The sequence below is a fragment of the Athene noctua genome, chromosome 8 (assembly GCF_965140245.1).
Source record: "Athene noctua chromosome 8, bAthNoc1.hap1.1, whole genome shotgun sequence".
NCBI classification, from domain to species: Eukaryota; Metazoa; Chordata; class Aves; order Strigiformes; family Strigidae; genus Athene; species Athene noctua.
In genome coordinates this window covers 6,024,021-6,045,760 of record NC_134044.1, presented here as the reverse complement: position 1 = coordinate 6,045,760, position 21,740 = coordinate 6,024,021, and the positions used below count along the sequence as shown (strand labels likewise).

Genomic DNA, 21,740 nt, shown 5'->3' with positions numbered 1-21,740 from the left:
TGTACAAAATGCCAGCACTTGATACTAATCATATCTCTTTTCTCACTCAGAGGAGGCCAGAGTCAGCAGTGTGCCAGGTCTGGCAGGGCAGGCAGCCCACATGGGCTGCTTTACAAGCAGAATATGAGCTTTCCTGGAGCCATTTTAATGGTCCCTGAATAACATACCTGCCCATGAAAATGTCAGAGCTTTACCAGTCCACATTTTTCATCTAGAGTGATGTACTGCTGACTAGCTCATCTGGGAGTTCCCAGACTGTGGGGAAACTTGCTGATGGTCAGTGGTGAGGTCACTGGGGTTGGTATTACCTCCTTGTTTCCACTGAGAATCCTCCACATAATGAAAGATTCAGAGTTGTGCAAAAGCTGTGGTGGAGCAAAATGAAAAAGAAGGCAAGGTTCTTTCTTCAGAGGTCTAAGGTGGGGAAGAGAAACAGGTGAGATGATTGAATGGTCCTTGCAGGCCTTCAGTGTAAATTAACAAAAGGAGCAGAAAACCATCCGTTGGGCAGAGCTGCTAGAGGTCCAGGAGGGACCAGCCTCCAATGGAAGAAGAGCTTTCACATGTAAAATCTAATAATACATTCAAGTAGAAGTGGCCAAGAATCATGCCCAGCTGAACTGATGACCATATTTAGGCAGGAAAGAGGATGCTGTTCCATGAGAGGCAAAAAAAGAGATGAGTGGGTCACAAGTAAGCAGTGAAAAGGAGCTGGCAAGAAGGATTAAATACAAATGAAATGGGGAGCAAAAGCATCTTGCTGAGATATCAGCAGAATGTTTTGTTTGACATTGATTGTCGTCCAGTGGCAGTACGTGGGTCATTTTGCTGGGTTTTCACCTATTCCAAACTAGGTCTTGTTACAATAACAGAAACCAGCTCCAGTCAGGATTTCTCTCTTGTCTTTAGTAGAGCTGACCTCTTTTCCTCTCTTGAACACTGCTTGAAATTTAGGTAAGATCTACAGAGCTGTGCAAGAGTAGAATCTAATTTAGTCTCATCATTGGAGAAAAGAGAATGATTGCTTTAATTTTAATTAAATAAAAAACTAAATTTTTGGTAACATGAAAAATGGAATGGAGAAACTTCAGAAATCTCAGACTTCAGTGAAAATTATTCTAATTGTTTAAATTGGAACTTTTGTCACCTGTAGAGAAAACATGCTGAAATAATAAATTCTGAAATAAAATTTAAGTGTAAAACAACAGGACAGATGAGTGTTGCATGTATGTGCTGAAGCTGTTTAAATGGATTCTACAGTAAACTGCTGGTAGCACAAGTCTAGAGCCCCATTCTGAACATTTCAGTCCTCTCCCTGGAAATGGAATTTCCTTTATATAGTGTGAATGAGATATAAAGAAAGACTTTCAAAGCCACTTTACATCTCTGGTAAATGTGGGCCAGTTCCCAACCCTGAATTATAGGTATATACAGTACAGGAGAACGTGGTTATCAATTTCCCTAGTGCACCACGAGAGAGCTTTTGATCTTTGTGATCAGATTATCTTGTTAGTGGCTTTTGAGAAGGCAATAGGAGCAGATGATAGTCCCTGAAGACTGATGCATTGACCTTTTTCCACTTACTGTGCCTGTTCCAAGCCTGAACAGAATTTAAACCCGCAAGGGGAAAGGCAAAGCTGCTGTCAGGCAAAGCGACTCTCCCAGCTCTTCAGAAATTTTACTAGTGATCTGCCAAGGCCATTTGTTTGCCCTTACATTGCATTTTAACCTGGTTTCATAAACAGCCGCAGCTTATATAATGTGCTCTACTGTGTTGCCTTGCAACAACATGGGAAAGGCTCTGCCAGCCTCACCACTCCCTCCATATCTTCTTAACCCTTTAGCCAGTTTTAACCAAATTTAGCAGATCCTGAGTTCTGTGAGTAGCTAAAGACATTGTATTGTGAGCTCAGTCTTGTGGCATCAGAGAACCTCCATGGGAAGCCAACAATGAAAAGGAAAGCCATAGGAAAAAAAGCTTCAGTGGCAGCTGCTGCTTGCAGAAGGATTTGTTCTTCTTTCTTTTTTCCTTTTTTAAATAAAAATGACTTAGCAAAAACATTCAATCCTATGTCCTCAAATGTTACTGTGAAACCATGGGAGTACAACATCTGTAAAGAGAGAGCCTTTTCTTCTGTCAGATTCTACACAACATGAAATGCATTTGTCTGTTTCGTTACAACACCATGCTTTCCCAAATGAAAAAATCTGGGCTGGCCCTTCATGTGGAATAAATTGGAGCAGATCCACAGAATTCAGTTTGCTGATTCATAGCAGCATAGGCTCCGATCCTTTCTTTTTCTGTACATATGTGGCACCTTCTAAATAATACAGCATATTTAGAAATGTGATATTCAAGATTTCAGCGAAGTCTGGTGGCACTGAGACAGTGTGATGTGGGTTTGCACTGCGATGTTATTAAAGCTAGTGAGCTTAATAATTTGTGATTTAGCTCCCAACATCAGTACATGTTAAACAGATGACAAACATTGGTATCCATCTTCTTACCATATTTTCCGTACTTTATTCCATATTGTATTTTAGTGCTCAGTTGCTGGGATTTAGTGTGGAGAAGACTAAACAGTTTCTGGCATGTTTTAACATGAAACATCAAATCCAAAGCCTGGGTCCATTGAACACTACCAAATAATGAGAAGCTTTGATTGTTCACAAGTCTTTCCAGTGAAATGTCAAACTTTTCATACTGTGAAAATTATCTTCACCAGTATAGAGCCTGAAAACAGATAATTATCCAAGAACATGAAACAGAATTAACATGCACTGGAGCATGTCATGAACATTTCCTTCAGCAAATAAAAAAGGTAATTGCTGTCTGAGTACAAAGCAAGGAAAAAGGTTGGCTCTTTTCCTTAGACAATTTAGATTGACCAGTGTTTACTCACTTAACCCATAAAAGCATCCAGCTTATCAGAAGGGTGCCATTCAGGGGCTGATGGAGTGCGACCAGCCTCCTGATTGCAGGCACTTCTCATTTCACACTTCTCAAGTCTGATCAGACAGAAGGTTCTCAGCTATTATTAGAAGTCTAAATCCTGATGAGTCAGAGCTCCTAGTTAAACAAGACATTTGTAAACCACATTAAGCCCCAGCAATAATTAATACTTTTTTTTGAGCCACATTTTGACTTCAGGCACAACTAAGAGGCTTCATTCTTAGCCTAGAAGAAAGAATGAACATAATTTGGGCTGTGGACACAATTTTCCCATATAGAAATCAGACAAGCAAGGAAATAACACTCCTAATGGCTAATGGGAGTGGTTCTGGTTTGTGATTTTGATTTTACAAATCAATTTTCTAATATTAGAAACCAGCAGAGTGTAGAGACACAGGATGGAAGTCTGGAAAAGGCCTCCTGAAATATCACATATATGTCTCACTGACATCACAGGCAACTTTACCCACAAATTTATTCAGCCAGGTCTTGCAAATGCTTGAGACTTTTTGTCCCCAGCTTCCTCTTGCAAGCCTGCTTCCAAAACTCATAACTCAGTTAAAAAGCTGGTTTTCTTCCTTTTTATTTCTGTGCTAGTTTTATTCTTGGAGATCTCTCCACATTTAAGGGGAAGGCTAAATACATTTATAGACAATAATCATGTTCTCCCAGTCTCCTTTGTGCTATGAAAAGCAAGCCATGGACTTTCAGAGACGACTCTCTATTTTTTTCTGGACATTTTATTAACCCCCTGCAAAAGTTATCCCACGTAAAGCTCCTCCTTTCCAAGTATAGAGAAATAGTGTTGTAAGCAATGTAGAACAGACTCATTTGTGAGAGCACAGGAGGCGATGTTTGCCAGGTCTGGCACCGTGCCTTTGTATCTCAGTGTGGCAGAGACACGGTGTGTTCAGCTTCCAGTCGCTTAAGCTTGCAGAGAATCATGCCTTCTGGTCTAGCGTATTACTGTGATTATTACAAAAATTAAGTGCATCTCCCACTGGCAGTAGCACCATCATCCATCTAATATGTGCATTCATGCAGTGTTGCAGCCCATATTTTTCTTGCAAGGGGCCACATCACAAGAACTGGTGACAGTGTCATTCTGAGTACCTTGTTGGCACTCTCAACAACCCTCTGCCTCTGAAGCTGTTGTATCACACAGCTGCTGTCCCAAAAATGAACTATTTTAAAGGGTCAAAGATCTTTTGTAAACAACTTCTGCATACTCTTCATCAATAATTACAATGTTTACTTTATGTTTTTATTACAATTGTTTACCTTTTTTTTTTTTTCCACTTAACAAGTGGAGAAAGTCTTAATATAACTTGACAGATTTTTTAGCCATATGCTCTATTTTCAGACTACATATACTGCAATTTAAAAAGCAGACTTTATTTTTGGAAAAGACTACACTAAGCTAACTGTCTAAAGGTGAAATTCGTGCCTGTGGCAGGAACTAGCCCAAGGTATATGTCTAAGGCATGCTAGATATCAGATCAGAAAGATCTTCTTTGGTGCACCACATAATAGCAAAAAGTTACACCCACACAAAGATAAGACATCAAGGAGAGGTGTCTGCTTGCTTCTTTGACCCAACTGACTTACTGAATTCAAATAAAATTTTATTAATTCTCTTTAAACAGCTGTTGTGTTTGGTTAAAACAGATTATTAACTAGAATAAGTCTTTTTTTATTTGTGATCACTTTACATCATTCACAATTAATACTTTTTGGGTGACAGTTACCCAGACCGTTACTATGAAGCTTTTGCTAATAGTGGTAATATTCTGTGTGTGCACATTCTTGTTGCTTCTTCACAGTGTAATCAGTAAATATGAGAACATATGTAGCTTGTGTAATTTAATTCAATGAATATTAATCTGATCATCCTGCTAGCACTCTTCTAGAAATATACTCACCTTTAATAAGCAGTTGAAAAGCAGAAACCATAAACATCAGAAGTAGAAGCATTAATCCTGCAGTATAACAAGGTGTATCTCTAAAAATCATCTTAGATTCCTGTTGAAATAATTCTGTTGCATATGTGATCAACAGAGAGAAGTAATTGCTTTTGCCTTCTCTGCTGTGAAGTATGGATCTGCAGTGGACTAACCGGGAAATCAGAGAGCAACAGCCAGATTAGAGGAAGGACACAGAGGGGAACTGGAAAGTATTGAAAGATAAATGAAAGTGAGGATCCTTAAGTATCTCCTGTGTCATCTGGCAATCAAAATATGAGGAAGAGGGTAATGAGTCAATCTGCATAAACCAGGAGAACAAAAGGTAATCACAGGTAAAGACAGACTTAGGCAGATACAGAGCCTCAGGGACAGAGGATTGGAAAGTGTATGTGGAGAAGTTAGGCTATAAAATTAGGAGGAGAAATTTTATGTAGGAAATAAAGAAATGGTTGCAAGAAACTTCCACAGAAATCATAAGTATCTAAATCCATTGTAGGAGTACAGATGCTGTTTCAGAAAGGAGTAGTTTATTAATTTAATGGGAAAAAAGCAAACCAAACCAAATAAAAACACCAATTCCATCAGCTATTTGGCTTGAAAAAGATGGATAAAGTCAGAAAGCAAGTCCTAACCTTCCTAAAAGACATACAGATCATACTGAAAATGCTCAGAAGCACAGTAAAAGACAGTCATATAGTTAAAATACTTTGAACAAAAGAATTCTAGAATGAAGCAGAGGATGAAAAACAACATGTAAAACCCATTAGGAGCAGGTATATCATTTCATCTGCAACATGTAGTGATTCTAAGGAAACTTTATGTTGTTGTGTTCCTCCTGCTGCTGGATCTTGTGAGCCTGTTCTGCTGGCCCCCATCCTTGTTCCTGCAGAGGTGTGGAACAGCCCCAGGGTGGAGGGGGCTGCCCCCCTAAGTTGAACACTTTTGCCTCCGAGCTTGTGTAACTGGGAGCAGTGGGACAGCACAGGGGCTGGCAGCTGCTTCAACATTTGGGTGAGAGTTAAAGTCACCAAAATTGCACTTATCGTTCCAAGTTTATGTTCTGCATCATCATTTCAAGATAACCTCAACCAGAAACGTGTCAAATTTATCCAAAAGATGGCTCCATGGGGAGCTGCAATGTCACAAATATAGAAGGAGAGGTGTGTGCATAGTTACAGAGCTGGCATGGCTATTCGAAGCATGGGCCATTTCAGGTATGCACGTGCTTCCAGACGACCTGAAAAACTTGATGGTAGAATAAACCAAAAGAAACTCAGAAGAAAAAGAATTATCAAAAATGGAAAAAGAAACTTCCAAAAAGTTGTGTACAGCTTGAGTGGAGATACACCGGGGCAGAGGAGGAAAGGAAGGTGTCAGTCCCAACTTTGTGGGCATGCATAATCCAAGACTCGTGATCTGCATGTTTCATGTGCTTGAAGAGAGCCTTCCCCCTTCAGTTTATGTGTGTGTATTTATATACCAGGAGCACTGGCATAGACAAGAAATGCAAATATCAGTGTAAGTAAATGTGAGGTACTTTGGCTATCGAGAAAAACATCAAACAAAGGAATCTACCAGTATTGGTCCAATTCCCTAATTGGGAAAGGTCTAGTCAGGAGAGACGTGAATAAAATTCTAAAGCTATTGTCAGTCCTTAACCATGTTGCATAAATTATGTATAGCTGTTCAGTTGAATTATTCTAATATTGTACAGGTGACTTGTAAAGCAAGATGTGTTATGCAAAGGTTATTGTAAGGATCTGAATAAATACAGCAGAAGGAAACCTTCTGAGGGTGTCAGTTGCTGCAGAAGGTTAGATGTCTGTTTTATTTAGCTAAAAAAGGGATTTAAGAGATGAATGGTACTACCTCCTTGAGTTGTACTACTTTCTGAAGAAATTAGAAGGGGATCATGCATTGGGCCTTTTTGGTTTTCTATGAAATAGAGACAAAGGAAGAACAACCATAAGAAAATGTCTGACAGAATTGAAGACAAATAAGTTCATTTTGCTTATTTTTGTTGTAATATATGAATGCTAGAAAAATGTGAAAAGAAGCAAAAGCAACTGCCAAATGCTTTTAAAAAGAAGCTAAGAACATATGTGGAGGAAAATTAAACATAAATGTTATCTCAAAGGAGAGGACCCACTTGGAATAAGTATATATATGGCAGTTACATCTAAAATTTGTTATGTTGCTATTGTTTTGTGAAATGACAGAACATCTGCTCAGTCACAAGGCACCAGTAAAATGCAGCTTTATGCCTAAAGCGATATGTCAGTCCCTAACAAAAAATGTATATAATAGGCTAAAAACAAAGACACATTGTCTTTTTCAGTTGTAGTCATTTCTGACCTAATAATGGTTTAGAAAGGATTTTTTCTTTTTATTTTTGAAAAAAATAAATGGAAGGATTGAGTCATTTATGACTTTTCAAGATTAGGCTTTGTACGTTATTTGTGCATAAGCTGGCAAAATGCTTTGTCTCTGCAAATCATATTTATGTCACTAAAGCACTTTTAAAAGGCAACTACTCATAAGTACCTTGAGAAAAGATCATGCTTAGTTTACAATTTCTAAATGCAGTATATAATCAGCCATTTTTTGATCACTGTGAAAACACCGGCAAGTGATACGTGTGCTCATACGGTGAGTGGACGGAAGTCAGATTTCACCTCAAAGCTGTCTTTTCAGAGAGGGAAAGCATTCACACTGAAATCCGTCATATAGAAAACTAGTTAACAAATCCCTCAGGAAACAATTGTTATATGGGATTTGTCTCTGAATATTCCAAACACACAACTTTTAAGTGGCTTTACTCAGAAAGTGTATTCCCTTAGATTGTCATTGTTGTGTTCACTGACCTGAAAAGTGGTGCAAAATGTAATTTTAAAACCTATTTTCTGATGAAATTAGTTTATTATCCTACAGCTTGGAGTTGTCCCCTCAGATATACATGCATATATGACCCCTCAGAAAACAGACTAATCAATGAAATGGATTGAAATTGACACTTTTATTGAACAGTTTTCACAGAGCTAAACAGCTATTATTTAATTAATGTGTAGAAGTATTCAACTGGAACATGCCTTCATGAAAAACCATGAGAATAAATTTATATGCTAACACACCTGTGGTCAGAGTGAGGTTTAGGGTTAGACTCATCATAGAAAGCTCAGGGGTTATGTGTCACATACTCTTTGAAGCCTCTGAAGTCTGAAGGACTCTTTTATGTGAGTGGGAATGCATATGCTACCTCATCAAGTATTAATAGGGGAGAGAGACAGCAACCAATATCATATGACTTCTTTCTTCTCCATAAAACCATATGTCAGCAAAACTTTTTTTCAATGTCACTTAAGGTTGGCACCTTTGCTGGAATAAATAAAATGCATGCAGATAGTCATCTGTGTCTGACTCAGAGCTGAATACTAATATGTGATTTTTTTCCTTTCAGCTGAATCAGGTACAGATACTAAAGCTTTCCCACAGAAAGACTGTATAGTTTATCAAAAACCCTTTAGAGGTTTGTGAACCTGATTCAAAGCCTATTGCGGTTAGAAAAATTCCTGATTTAAGTTAGTTTACAGTTGAGTTGCACAGATCTTATTGATCTAGTTACATAACTTTTTCATGAGTGAAAAAACCCCTATTGTCTTTCAGATGTGGCAAAAACTTGAAGACTTAATTTTTAAGGTGTTAAGATTCCAGTATTTTCTGGAATCTTAAGCAGCAGATAATTTCTGCTTTGTGAAGGTAAGAGCACTGGTGCCCAGCCTGAAGTCCATTGCAATTGTTTAACCAAAGCATCAATTCTCAGCATCAAGACACGGCGCTCCCAGGCTGGAACTGTTGTGCAGAGTTGCCAGAGATGGCTCAGTGGCATTATGCATCAGCGGGCAAAGTGTAAGTCAGCAAAACAAGGCTTAGTTACAAGTGGGTTTTAAGTGATAATTGAAATGCCATGAGTGACTCCAATCTCTGATCTCCAGTGTTAAATATGGGCAGGGGACTGTGATTCTCCACAGCCATGTGTGGAGAAACAGAAAGTTGTAGTGATTGATGGCAGCAGCTAGAATTGTTCAGGCTTTTTAACAGATCATGGCTGTCTCTGAAGATGCCTTGAACCTTCGTATGACCTCCAGCTCCTCTGTTGGAGACCTCTCAGTCCCCTAGCCACAAAGCATTACAGGCATTCCCATCTACACACATCTTCTGGACCTAGCAGAGCTTAATAAAAAGTGAAGATTAATGTCTTTCATTATGACCTTCTTCTAAAGCTCTACTATCCTAGTCCACCCTGATGCAGTCTGTGCTATTTCAGTGCAGTCTCAGACCTTTGAGAAAGGTTTCTATGACTCTGTGAAAAAAAGAGATAGAGAAATGCTGGCATATGCTTTGCTGTCGCACTAAATCAGTGATCTCACTGAAGTCATGTGGTGGTAGCCAAAGGACAAGTGTTCCTTCAAAATTTGGAAAAGTGAAGGGTGCTAGATCACAAGTCACTGTGATGATGGCATTGCCTTCTCAACAGGGCTGCACAGTGTGGGTGGAGCTCCTCCCTAAAGCAGCTACACTATTTCATCTCCTGGAAAGGGTTTATCTATAAATAAACCATTATTTCTGCACAAAGTTGGGCTCTAGTCCATCATTCTAGATGAATGGTAGCCACAGACGGAAAAGCCATTGGAAAAGGTTGGGAAAGAGTATACAAGGTGAAAATGGTTGGTAGGTTGCACCTGAGTTTACTTTAAGCGGTAATGTTGAACTTGTACATAGTAGTTCTGTGTAATTTGATGTCCCTCTCTACTGATCAGCCAAGAAAGAGCTGGGTATGCCTTCATTAATATGGGCAAGAGATGCTGATCTGAGCTACAGCTAATCTCTTTTTGTAGTGAAGGCACTAGAAACCCAGAAGTCTGTAAAGTGCTGCAGTGCACCATGTTGAAAAGCTGAGCTTGTTTCTTGGTCTTTGTACAAGAAGGTGGTGCACCTTTGGTTCAAGTATTTCCTTGTTTTGAGCAAAGGTCGGGATTGAGTCATGGACACTGAATGAAATCAAATTTTTGAAAAGAATGAGTACCTTAACTGGCAGCAAACATTTCTGCTTTAACTGGCAAACAATCATTAAAAGCCTTCATTAAATTTTGTGTCCCTTCTGTTCACCACTTAGCCATTTCTTTTCATTCTGAAGGATTATAACTAAGAATGAACGAGTCTTCTCTAATACAGTCAGGACACAATAAATCTGTGAAAGAACTGAGTTATCTTTCTCTCTCACATAGGCAAGTTTTTCCAATTGTTTAAAAAAATGTTGGTTTGTATTGCCATGCCATCAGCCTTTATGCCTGTGAATAACGCGGCTCAACATTAAGCAACTTGTTTATAAAAAACAGTCATGCAGTAACAATTAGAGTGCTTAATGCGCTTCCCCACTAGAGTCCATACCCTCTCCTCCCACTTACTGATCTTCCCACTGCAGTGTGAAGTTATTTGTGTCTTCAGAATGAGCAAACAGATCTTCTCAGTGAAAGGGTGAAAAATTTCCTTAGTTCTGCCGTATAGAAGTTGGCATCTGTTGTTCCATAGAACAGGATCTCTGCTGCACTGATCCAAGCATTTGTCAGCCCCAGAGTGAAGGATGGCAGCTCACAGTATCTGAAGAAGGAGACTATCACACAAAGCTTCCCACTACAGAGAAATTGCTGCATCCATCATCATCCTTTCAACCCTGTTAATACAGTTGTATTAGCCCTGTGCTCCAGTTCCTCCCCCAGCTCCCAGCCCACCTCCTTTTTAGTGTGAAATGTCTTTGAATCTTCAAAGTAGCTACATTTCAAAATACATTTTGCTCAGTACCAAGAATAATCACAGTCCTCTGGGATAAAGCAGATCACAAAGCCTGAAATGGATCTGCAATACTCCTGGGGGGAAGATACTTGTGATGAAGGATATTGGATAGATCCAGAATCTGACCGACTTTCAGAAGCATTACCAAGTCTTTCCATTTCGTTAAAATATTTCCACATAACTAGAATAACAGGCCCTAATTGTACCTTGTCATACCATACAAGCAGAGCTAACATGAACATGGTTTTCATAACTCTGGAAAAGGAGACAAACAAGCTGCTTCCTTTCAAAACTGTTTGCATGCGTTGTTAGGTTTGAGTTTCAACCACATGAAGGAAGTGATCAGAAATACTAGAATGGCTCTTTCCCTCACTTAAAAACAAGAACAACACTCCCAATGTAATTTTCTACCAAGATTCAGAAAATAAATTGGTAGTCAGGAAATGGGGGTGATAGGTATCGAGGAATGGAAACTTGATAGTAACCAGGGCAACTTAGGTCATGAAAAAATCCACTCTGAGTCAGGGTAGTTCCCTGTCACTGGACTGTAGGGGAAAATGAGCTGTTTAGGATTTTCTCTGCAGAAGCTGTCCCACCTTCCCTGATACCCTGAAGCATCCTTTGCACTAGCAACAACAATTACAAGCTGTTGAGGAAGGTGGCCACTGAGGAATGTGGAGCACCTTGGTTCTGAAATGTTGTGCAAAAAATGGCACAGCTCCAGCAGAAGAGGTGCTCCTCTTAGGTGTGGGGGACAGGTTGAAGTTTCTCCTCAATCATCCTTCCTTGATGAATGCCTTATAACAGAATGTATTAGTCTAAGCCAGTTACTTTCTTCCCAAATAGTGCTGCTCTTGTTGTTCCCTGGATAGGCTGGGTTTAGATTCACTGAAAGTTAAATGGTATTTTTAATATTTTTAACTACCAGTGAACTGAAAAATCATTTATTCCCACAGCATTAATACTAGGCAACTGCTCATGGTGACAGAAGGAGAAAGAGTTATCTAAAGGTCAAAAAGACATGTTTGGCGAGTAAATATGTTGTTATAGCAAGTATGACCTAGTATGACACATTTAGATTTATTTTGGAAGAGGCTTTCTTATTCTATACTCAGTCCAAGAAATACATTTCAAGTGAAATTTAATGAACAACTTGCAGTTGGTACAGGAATCTTAAATGATACCATCTTAAAAATCATATCCAGGGGCCAAGGTTTCCAAATGACCAAGCCCATAATGAAAAGTAGTAAATACCCTCAACTCTTCAAAAGTTGTCAAATATATTGTGGTCTTCAACTGTAAATAGCCCAAAATAAGTACTCAGACATCTGCCAGATTGTACTATCGTTAGATCTCCAAACTGTGGTTTGCGACAAGAAGAACTGCAGGACCAGAGATCCCTGTGATGATATTGGTAGATGTGATGTTTTTAATTAAAAGTTTGATGATGAGTGTCCCTGATCATCTGTGGTAGAGAAAATTTGATGATATAGTCTATTATTCCAAAATACTTGGATGTCACTGCCAGAAAAAGCCTGAGGAGCGGTTCTTGAAAGTGAATGAGAAAATTCTTGTTGCTTTATAAACCCAGCTTGGTCACCAGAGGTAGGAGCTGTGAATTTATTCTGACCATTGTTGTTTTTTCGCTTCTTCCATTTTAGCTGGATGCTGAGAAGGCAAAATTAAAACTGGAAAGATGGGCTTCCCGAGATGCTGGCAGTGGAGGTGGAAGAAATGAAGAGATGGAGTCAAGTGGGGATTGTGATGATGAGGATGGCTGTCAAGGATCCGGTGACAGGATTCACACAGCAGGTAAATACAGTGACTATGTGCACATGCAGAGCTTAGAAATTTATAATGTCACAATTAGGTGGACAGAGCTAAGACTTGCACTGCTTAAATTACTGTCAAAATCCTACTACATTCAAAGGATTTGAATCTTAAGCTGAGAAGACCTAGAGTAAAAATAGAATGATACAGACAGTAACCCAATATAATTTAACACTTGGTGTGCAAATAAAAGACTTAAATTCAGAGTGAATAATATCTGCAATAAAATCTAGATCACAGAAATACTGGAAGAGCCTTCCTAGATAATGTGGGCTCTTCAAATAAATAGAAAGTTAATGTCCTTATAGACTGTGCTAAGTGTTAACATAAATATTTATTGGTTGCATAATGACACTGAAGCATGATCCAAACAGAGTTGGCTGAAAGGATATATTCTTGAAAAAAACACATGAAGTGTTTTGGTTTTTTTTCTAGTGGTGAGCTGCTGGTTAAATAAAATTTCTTGATAGTCTCAGATATGCATTCTGCAGTATTTATTTGTGACATTACTTGTCATCAAATGTAGAATCAGCATCAGAATCTAACTTAACTTCTGCCAAAATACTGGCAATTTTAATTCATAGTTAAGTCCTTACTATAGTAAGTCAATAAGAAGTAAGATGTTTTCCTTCTAAATACTTGATATTTTTGGTTTATTTTATCTGGAAGTTGCGATTCAGTTCAGCTCATTGAAATGTAGCTGTTTTAATTACCACAATGTGTGTAAATGTAATTTGGTTTGGATGTGCTAATATATGAAATACAGGTATAACAGTGTTGAAAAATAATGCTCATTAAGATGGCTGGTGTTAAAGAACTCAGGTAAGTTTTAAACTGTTTCTTCATTCCACTGAAATAAAGAAGTGCCTCTTCCTTGTCCTTTTACCCCTGAGGGGGGAGTGGGAAAAGGTATCCTATATTCAGCTAAAACTCACAAACAAGCTGTGATTAGTCTGTAGTCAAGACTTCAGTTGTTCCTATTATGAGTATTTGTTCAGGAAAACAGAGCTTAAACGTGTATTTTGAAATTTGCAAAATGTTAGATTTAGTTTGCAGTACCAGATTATAAATATCTGGAATCTAATTTGCGTTGGTGAGCTGTGTGATCAAGATACATGAGGTATTACAACACAGGAACAGTATTTTTAAAAATTATTCAATAATTGCGACCAACAGCTCAAGTAAAGATTTTCACTACCTACTCACCACTGGTTTTGAACAGAAAAACTTTGACACAATGTTATTTTAAAACCATTTGCTTAGCTTTTTTATTGTTTATTGTATTATATACATAAGCAATGAAAAGACTCCTATATGTTTTGGGCCCTTGGGATTTGTGAGGGTAAATACTTTACTATGCTTTCCTCCCTATGTGGAATGATACAAACGCCAGGTGCTAACTACTCTTCAATGAACAATTAAACTATTAATACGCTGCTTTGGGAGGATGTGCATGCATGCTTACATGGACAATGGCAGATTTCAGGTGTTCAGAAATAAAAACATGAATACTTTCAAGACCTGGCTAACAGCTGGTTTAATAATGGAAAACTACTTAATGTCTCTTTTTTCCTTTTTAGCAATCTATTTAATTAAAATATTTTATGCTGATATCATCCTGGATTTAAAAGAATTATATTTATATAACTAGCTGTTTCAGAGTTTAGTAGGGTTTATATCCAATTAAAAAGGTAATTACAATTAATTTTAGAAAATGGTTTTGATTCATAGCAGTAAGAATAAGTATTTCATTGTGTGACAATAGTAATGCTGTTTCATAATTAGCTTTAAAATACTGTACTGTATACAAGCCACTAGCAGTAAATCTGTTTTGCGTATCTGGATACAGTTAAGAGATAAAATGGATTAATCTCATTATAGACTTTCTTTGCTTTAATAGAATGTTAAAGAAATAAACATCAGATTAGTTGAATTTCCTCTTGTTGCATGTCTGTAAAATGGTGTTTCTAATTGGACAGCCTGTGTATTTCTTGTATTTCCTGAACTTAAAACCTGTCAAGTACATCTGACCATAATTTTGTAGAAGTGGAATATGACAACATTGGCTATTCCTTGCTTGAAGTACACAATGAATTGAGACATGAATCGAAGCAAAAGCTAAATCCCAAATAAAACCCTGATTTGAAGCTTAGTAAAGTCAGTGGGAGTATTCTTTCTTACTATGGCAGGTTTGGATGAGACATTAATGATAGCTATGAAATGCCACCAATCTCATTGGTGCATGTTGTAGCGTGCAGTCATACAGTAGAACAAAAGGAATAAAAAAGGAATAAAAGCCTTTCAAAGCAGACTTTTTGGCAGAGCAGTCCTGCTTTTAACAACAGGTCCACGGAAAGGAGAAAAAAGAGGGAAGTATTTCAATGGCAACTTCTGAAGTGCTGAATTTAGAATGTAGTAAAAATGTACTACATCTGTTATTTATCTGAAACCTATATGAAAATGATATCTACAGTTTATGTGTTGAGAGACCTGCTTTGAGCATTGCAAAAGACTCAGATTGCTTTTAGTTTCTGAAAACCTACTGAGTGCTCATTCCTTTCCACTTTCCAGAAAAAAACCCAAACACCTTTTCATTAATAATAAATTGCCAAGAGTTTCATTAATATCTAGGTTACCATCTTCCAAACAGTTCTGTTCGTAAGTGTTAAAAGATCCCCCTGGACAGGGTACAGTGCTCTCTCCCCAGTTTGCTTTTGCAAACTGCTAACAGAAGGCCAGGCTCCAAGGTTTTAGATTTCAGTGTGTACCAGGTAGGTAAACACAGAAGTGGTTCTGTGCTTGGATACTCCAGTCAGGTCTATTGTACATATACTTTTCCCCAATTTTTTTTAGCTGGAGATTGCTGTCTATATATTTCAGCTCATCTTGCAATGGATAATAAAATCTTGTCCTTTTGTTCATCATCTTCTAGCCTTTGAGAATAATTTCTGCATATCAGTTAATCATTTTATGTCTTCAATTAAGATACATGGGTATCTGTTATTAGTGCTGGGGTTTTGTCTACTTTTGTTACAAATAAATCTTTGCTTGCCAAATTCATTGTTATCTAAAAAGACCACCACTTACTCTTTAATAATAATGGGCTTAATTAGCTATCCTGTATCATGTGTGTTTATCCAAATGATTTCATACAAACAAGATAAACAGATTCTCAGGAAACTAGCCTTCTTTTAGGAAATTATGTATGGCAGAAGATACATTAAAATGTCATATTCTCACAGGCCTTACCAATTACCACAAGTATCTCTTCTTGGGAAAAGCTGTGGAAACAGCACTGTTTCTCAAGCAGACCCATGTGTCATTTGTTGGCAAGTACCAACTTTTAAATGACAACATCTGTTAATCATCTTTGAACAAAGCTTTGTTAGGAGACATTTAAGAAGAGGAAAGCAAGCCATATAAATCTTGGGCACGGCTAGGGAAGTTGCTGTGTGATTTACACTGCTTCGGTCCTGCAGGTTTCTAGGCAGAAGTGCAAAGCAGCATGTCAGTCTGAACCTTGCTTAGTGCTGCATGCTCACGTAAGCATAGTCTTAAATGAGCTTCAATCACAGAATGAGCCCACTGGTGTAAGTGCTTATTCTTAAACCCTTACTGGAGCATGAAGGGTGGTGGTGGTGTGGAGAAGAGCAAGGACTGCTCAGTACCTTGCAGGATCAAGTCACAGGAATATTTACTAGGAGAGGGAGTAGCATCCTGCCATCCATGAAAAGACAGAGTGGCAACAGATTCACATTGTGTTCTGCCTCTCATCTGTTAAGAGAAAAGGAAAAATATTTCAGTCTGTTCAGTGAAAAGTGGGAAGGAAGTTAGTGCAGGGGATTTCCCCTTCCCAGCTGTGCTGCACAGCTGTATGTTGGTGATGAGGCCCCACCCAAGCACTGACAATCAACATTAGATCTCTATTCAGGGAAATCATCAGGTGATTGGCCATTAAAGTTCAGAGGAAATGTTGAGACTGGAGGCAGGTACCTGGGTGTAGTGCAAGTCTAAATTCACTTATATAGATCTCTGGACTTTGTGAAAGTTGTGGAGCACTAGGTTGGAGAAAGCTTGTGCTGACAGCACCTCTCCACATGGGTCCATAGGCACTCCTGTCTGTGATGGGGAGGATACAGCTATTCCTGGGCTTGCCCACTAGCATGTGTCACTGTACTTTATAGGAAGCTGTATGTTTCACACAGCCAGTGTAAAAGATAAATTAATCCATGCTTCTTGCTAGAGGAACCTGATACGGCATTCTGCCAAGTCATAGGGAATGTAGCTAGTGCTGCACTAAGCTGTCCTCTTGCTGTCAAGGCAGACAAACAGCACAGGTTAAGGAAAATGTATATTTTAGCCTACCCTTGGGCCTTCCTCCACTGAACAGAATAGAGAAAGGCAAAATGTCTGGTGTACATGAACTGCAGTCTTTGCACCAGGTTCACCCCTCTGAGAGTATAATCTATATGAGTCAAAAAACTTAGCCCTCAGATGGGGCATATATTAAGCCCACTCCTTCTGACACGCCTTGAAACTTTAGATTGTTGGGGAACAGAGATGGATTTTACCTTTCCCCTGGCTGGCTGCCTGCTGCACACAGTGATGGGCTCCTGCTTTGTCCCCATGCCAAAAGCAGTGGGTTTCCATGGAGGAACAAGAAGTTACTAACCAGTGCTGAGCTTTAGGTGCAGCAGATTTTAAACAGTACTTTAAAATTGTATCTGTTGGTGCAGGCATTCAATAAACAAACACATCCTGTGACATCCCAGACAGAATTTTAACATGACTATGTGTCAAATGTTTTTTATTATTGTGATTTTTGCCAAATTCTTATCTAATCCCAATCACAGTTTTCTTCTGTACTTCTTCGTACTTCTTCATGAATCTCCCTCCTTTTAATAAGAACTTTCTGATTTCAGACATCTCAGTCAGATATCCTATTTCTTATGACATTTCAGTGCCCAAGTGGGAACCTGTAACAAATTTACTTTGTTAGCACATTCAGATGACATGATTCCACCCTTGGCTTTCTTCTTGGCTCTTTAGACACTCCACAGCTTCAGTGCATCTTTCTGCTCTAGACAGAATATCAGAAGAGATTATCCTGGTTGTAGATTTCTTCTTCAGGCAAATGAAAAGGATATTTTTTTGCCCCAGAATGCCTTTATAAGTGCAGACAAGTGAATTTTCTTTTTCCTTGATGTCTTCTGTCTGATCTGTATCTGCTCTCAACAGCTATGGAAAATTAATTTATTTTTCTCACGGCTCATGAATGTTTTCATTATCAGTTTTTTCTTTTTAGTATCAAGATTTTTTTATCCTTTATTATGTTATCATTCTCCCGGTTTGTCTGTCTTTTCTAGGCATCAATATTACTGTATGAGCTGTCATTTTCATCATACTTCATTTCTATTCACCATGTTACAGGATGCACTTACACTTGTATTTATCCAAATATGTAATTGTACAGCTGCTGATTTTGTAATTATTAGTACAAAACATCAATATTCTGAGATCATAATATCTGCTGGCAGTCAGCCACACTCATCAACTTCTCATCACCACACATCTTCACTTTCCTCACAGATGATCCTAGTTCACAGAAATACTGCATTTTCAGTGTCTTCCATCATTCTGCCTAGAGAAACCTCTCCATCATGCCTCATCCCCATCCTACTGCCTTGCATAGCCATTTTTTTACATCCTTCGTAGCACAAGATGTCTTATCTCCATCTCTGTTTTAAGAAAGCCTATAAATTCCTTTATTGCCCTTAGCGTAAATGCCTTATTCTATCCACAAAACAGCATAGTAACGATTTAAGTCCTTCTATAAGGCTGATTTTTAAGAAAACTCAGTGGTTTAAAAGCTTTGTCGTTTGGGGTGGTAGGTAGAGATGAGCCTCTGTCAGCAGGAGCATAAGCAAACCCTGCCAGAGGGCCTTCAGCACATGTGGGGAGAAGTGGGTGGTAGTTCCACGGCTGCAGATTTCTGGCTTTGGCTTCTGTTGCAGAGATACGGTTTGGGAAGAGACATGAGAGCAAAGAAAACCAGAAAAAAAATAAATAATTAGGGTGAAAAGTACAGATTTTGATCAATGCTAGCTGAATTTGGTAGGATCTGATCCTGAGTTACCTTGGACTTGTGGTGTTCTCACACTGTTATATCATGGGTACACTTTACTAAGCATTTCTGTGGGTGACAGAGACATTTCCTGCAGCCTCTCTCCTGTGCAAATGGGATCAGAAGACAGCTGAGAGGGGCTTCTGAGAAGGGTGTAGGAAGGCAGAGCATTGTGGGGGGAGGAAAAGAAAAGAAAAAGAAAAGAAAAGAAAAGAAAAGAAAAGAAAAGAAAAGAAAAGAAAAGAAAAGAAAAGAAAAGAAAAGAAAAGAAAAGAAGAGAAGAGAAAAGAAAAGAAAAGAAAAGAAAAGAAAAGAAAAGAAAAGAAAAGAAAAGAAAAGAAAAGAAAAGAAAAGAAAAGAAAAGAAAAGAAAAGAAAAGAGGAGTTTCCCCACCTCTCTCTCCCTGATTAAATCGATTTTATAATCTGCCAACACAGGGATAAGGTATTATGTGTCATTTTAGTGTCCTTCATTACACAGTATAATTTAAACTGAAATGCTTATGAGAAGAAGAGTATAATCATTCCTAATCCTTCCTCAGTCTCAGCATTTACATGACAGTTTGAGGTGTAAAGGAAAGGGATTTCAGTTCCTTCAGATTCTCACTCCTAGACCTGAGGTGAGAGAGTTCTCAGTGCCACCAGCTCTCCTGCTCAGATCCATCCAAGACAGAAGTTTTCTGCCTAGTTGTGTAAATGACTTTCTACATGACCAGATGAACACATCCCCGTGTAGGAATTTCTCCTAATGCTATTCAGAACAGTAGCTGGAGGAATAACAGGCCAAGTGCCAGCTCTGTGACTCTCTGAACAACTTTGGTACTATCTTTGGTACCTTCAAAGAGGTAAAAAGGTAATTGGGGAAATGTACTTTTACCATTTCACCAGACAAAATGTAAATTACAGCACATTTTTGATCATTTTAGCACCATTTAGACAAAATTAAAAGGTAAAAGCATTTTAGTTGCTTAGGGTATAAAGCCTTCCAATGTCCTGCTCCATAAGGGGAAATTAAACTTTGGAGAGATCAAGATAAAGACATTTGGGGCTTAACTGTTTGCAGTAGTTTTGTGTAAGCCATCATCAGAGACCGCATTGAAGATCACTGAAGGGTAACGTGCTTTTACCAACTTTCTATTAAAAATAGTACTAGTAATCTGTGCCCTTTGAATGCACTTATTACAGCAGAACAATTTTTACTGACTTTGTCAGCAGTATTTTATCTAGTACATTTCCACAGGACCAACTTGGTGTGTACATATATTTCTGAGATGTGTTTGGAAAACAACCCTAAACTGAAAAACTCATTGGTCTGATTTTCCAACGAATCCCCACTCACCAGCATTTCTCACAGGTTTTAATAAGACGGACTTTCTTTAAACAAAAATACCACAAAGCTGAATGGCCCCAAACAGGAACAACATAGACCACAGAAAGAATAAATGAAAAGAGGCAACTTGGTATATGATGGCTAAAACTGTGAGAATGACAAGCTTCCAAGAAAAATTGCCTTACTAAACGCGTGAAGCAGACTATACTTTTCACTTCAGACTGAAACCAGTTTGCAGGTAGATACTGCGACCCCACACTCATAATGCCTACTTCTGTGAATGTCACTTGCAAGCATCAGGCTGGCACCTAGAGCTTAGAGGCCGTGCTAAATGGAGAGTAAAACCCATCCTCCTCAAGTAATTCTCGTGAGCTGTGTGATTTAGATCCTTCTGACAAGAAATTCACTTAAGAGCTCTAATATCTTGGTCATGCCAAGTAGTGATAGGATAAATGTGAAGGCTAAGGCAATTTGCCCCCAAAATGCCATAAAGTCAAAATTAATTAAGAGGAGTTAACAATGAAAGGTCCTTCAAATTACTTAAAAATAGATAACTTGTATAACTTAATGGAAGCTCAGTTTAAAATGCTAACTCCATTATGCTATACGTTATCGAAACAAGCCTAAGGAAAACTTTCACCCGTGAGTTAAGTCTTCATGCCACACAAGGGCAAACTTACCTGGTCACAGCTAAGTGACGGGAGTATTAGTGCCCGCCCCACGTGCTGCGTGGCACCTCTGCGTACCCCTCCTCCTCCTCTTCAGCCCCAGCGTGCTCACCAGTGAAAGCAGAAGGAGAGTGAGGAACTAAATACAGTGGATCGCTGTGCCGTTTAAATCCCATGCTGGTTTGAAGCATTTGCCATGCTACTTTGTTTTAGGATTTTAGTAATATCCAGTAGTACCTCTAGCTGTGAGAAGCAATGTGTTTGCACATGGGGATATCTGGAGGAAAAAAACCCACACATTTGTCCAAGGAAGGAAGATAGTAAAAGCAAACCTAGGACCTTGTTTATTGCAAAGGTACATTGTTTCAGGTTGATTAAGGTTATCAACTACTGCAACCTTAAGGGCTTTAAGAAACCCTCTGCCATCTCTCATTGCATACAAGTGAAAGGCAGATAGCACAGCTGTTTGGCAGTGGAAGTAGACCCAAAAGTCACTGACAAATGAAAAGACAGTTTCTGTTTCTCCCTGCTGCCACCTTCCCTTATGATTCATGAGGAAAACCTCAGCAGTTGCTGTTCCTTTAAAGGAGGGAAAGAATTGATTTGGTGTGTTTGCCCTCCCTCACTCTCTTGAACCAATGTTTCTTGGAGGTGTTTTGTCTTTGCTTTTAGGGAGAAGATGCCTTGAGTATACCAGGTATGCATTTTGAGGTTTTCTATTCCTTGATTGTCCATTTTAAGGTATAATAATACTCCTTAAAAGAGTGCTGTTGCGCCTGAAGCCAACAGATATGCTATCAGAATGTCTCAGGTGAGAAATTTAGGATCAAAACAACACCCTGAAAGAAAGCACAGTTTAGTTTTACAGTAACAGAGAGCACAGTACAAATGTTCTGTACTCTATACTCAATTTACTACAAGCAGAACAGAACTTCAGGCTGGAGTGTGTGACATAGCGACAGGATCATGAATTTACAGGGCTAGATCTGGCTGTCTTTAGAGCAAGTTACTTATAGTAACTT

At 38.6% G+C, this 21,740-nt stretch overlaps 1 protein-coding gene across 2 annotated transcripts in view; it reads left to right on the top strand.

Annotated features, from left to right (window-relative positions):
* The window catches only part of LOC141963363 (glypican-5-like), a 388,391-nt gene that overhangs the window by 280,880 nt on the left and 85,771 nt on the right, over nt 1–21,740 (top strand). For both annotated transcript variants that reach the window (XM_074912617.1, XM_074912616.1), the window contains one exon: nt 12,429–12,579. In XM_074912617.1, coding sequence (XP_074768718.1) covers nt 12,429–12,579 — 151 coding nt within the window. The remainder of the gene's footprint in view (nt 1–12,428; nt 12,580–21,740) is intronic.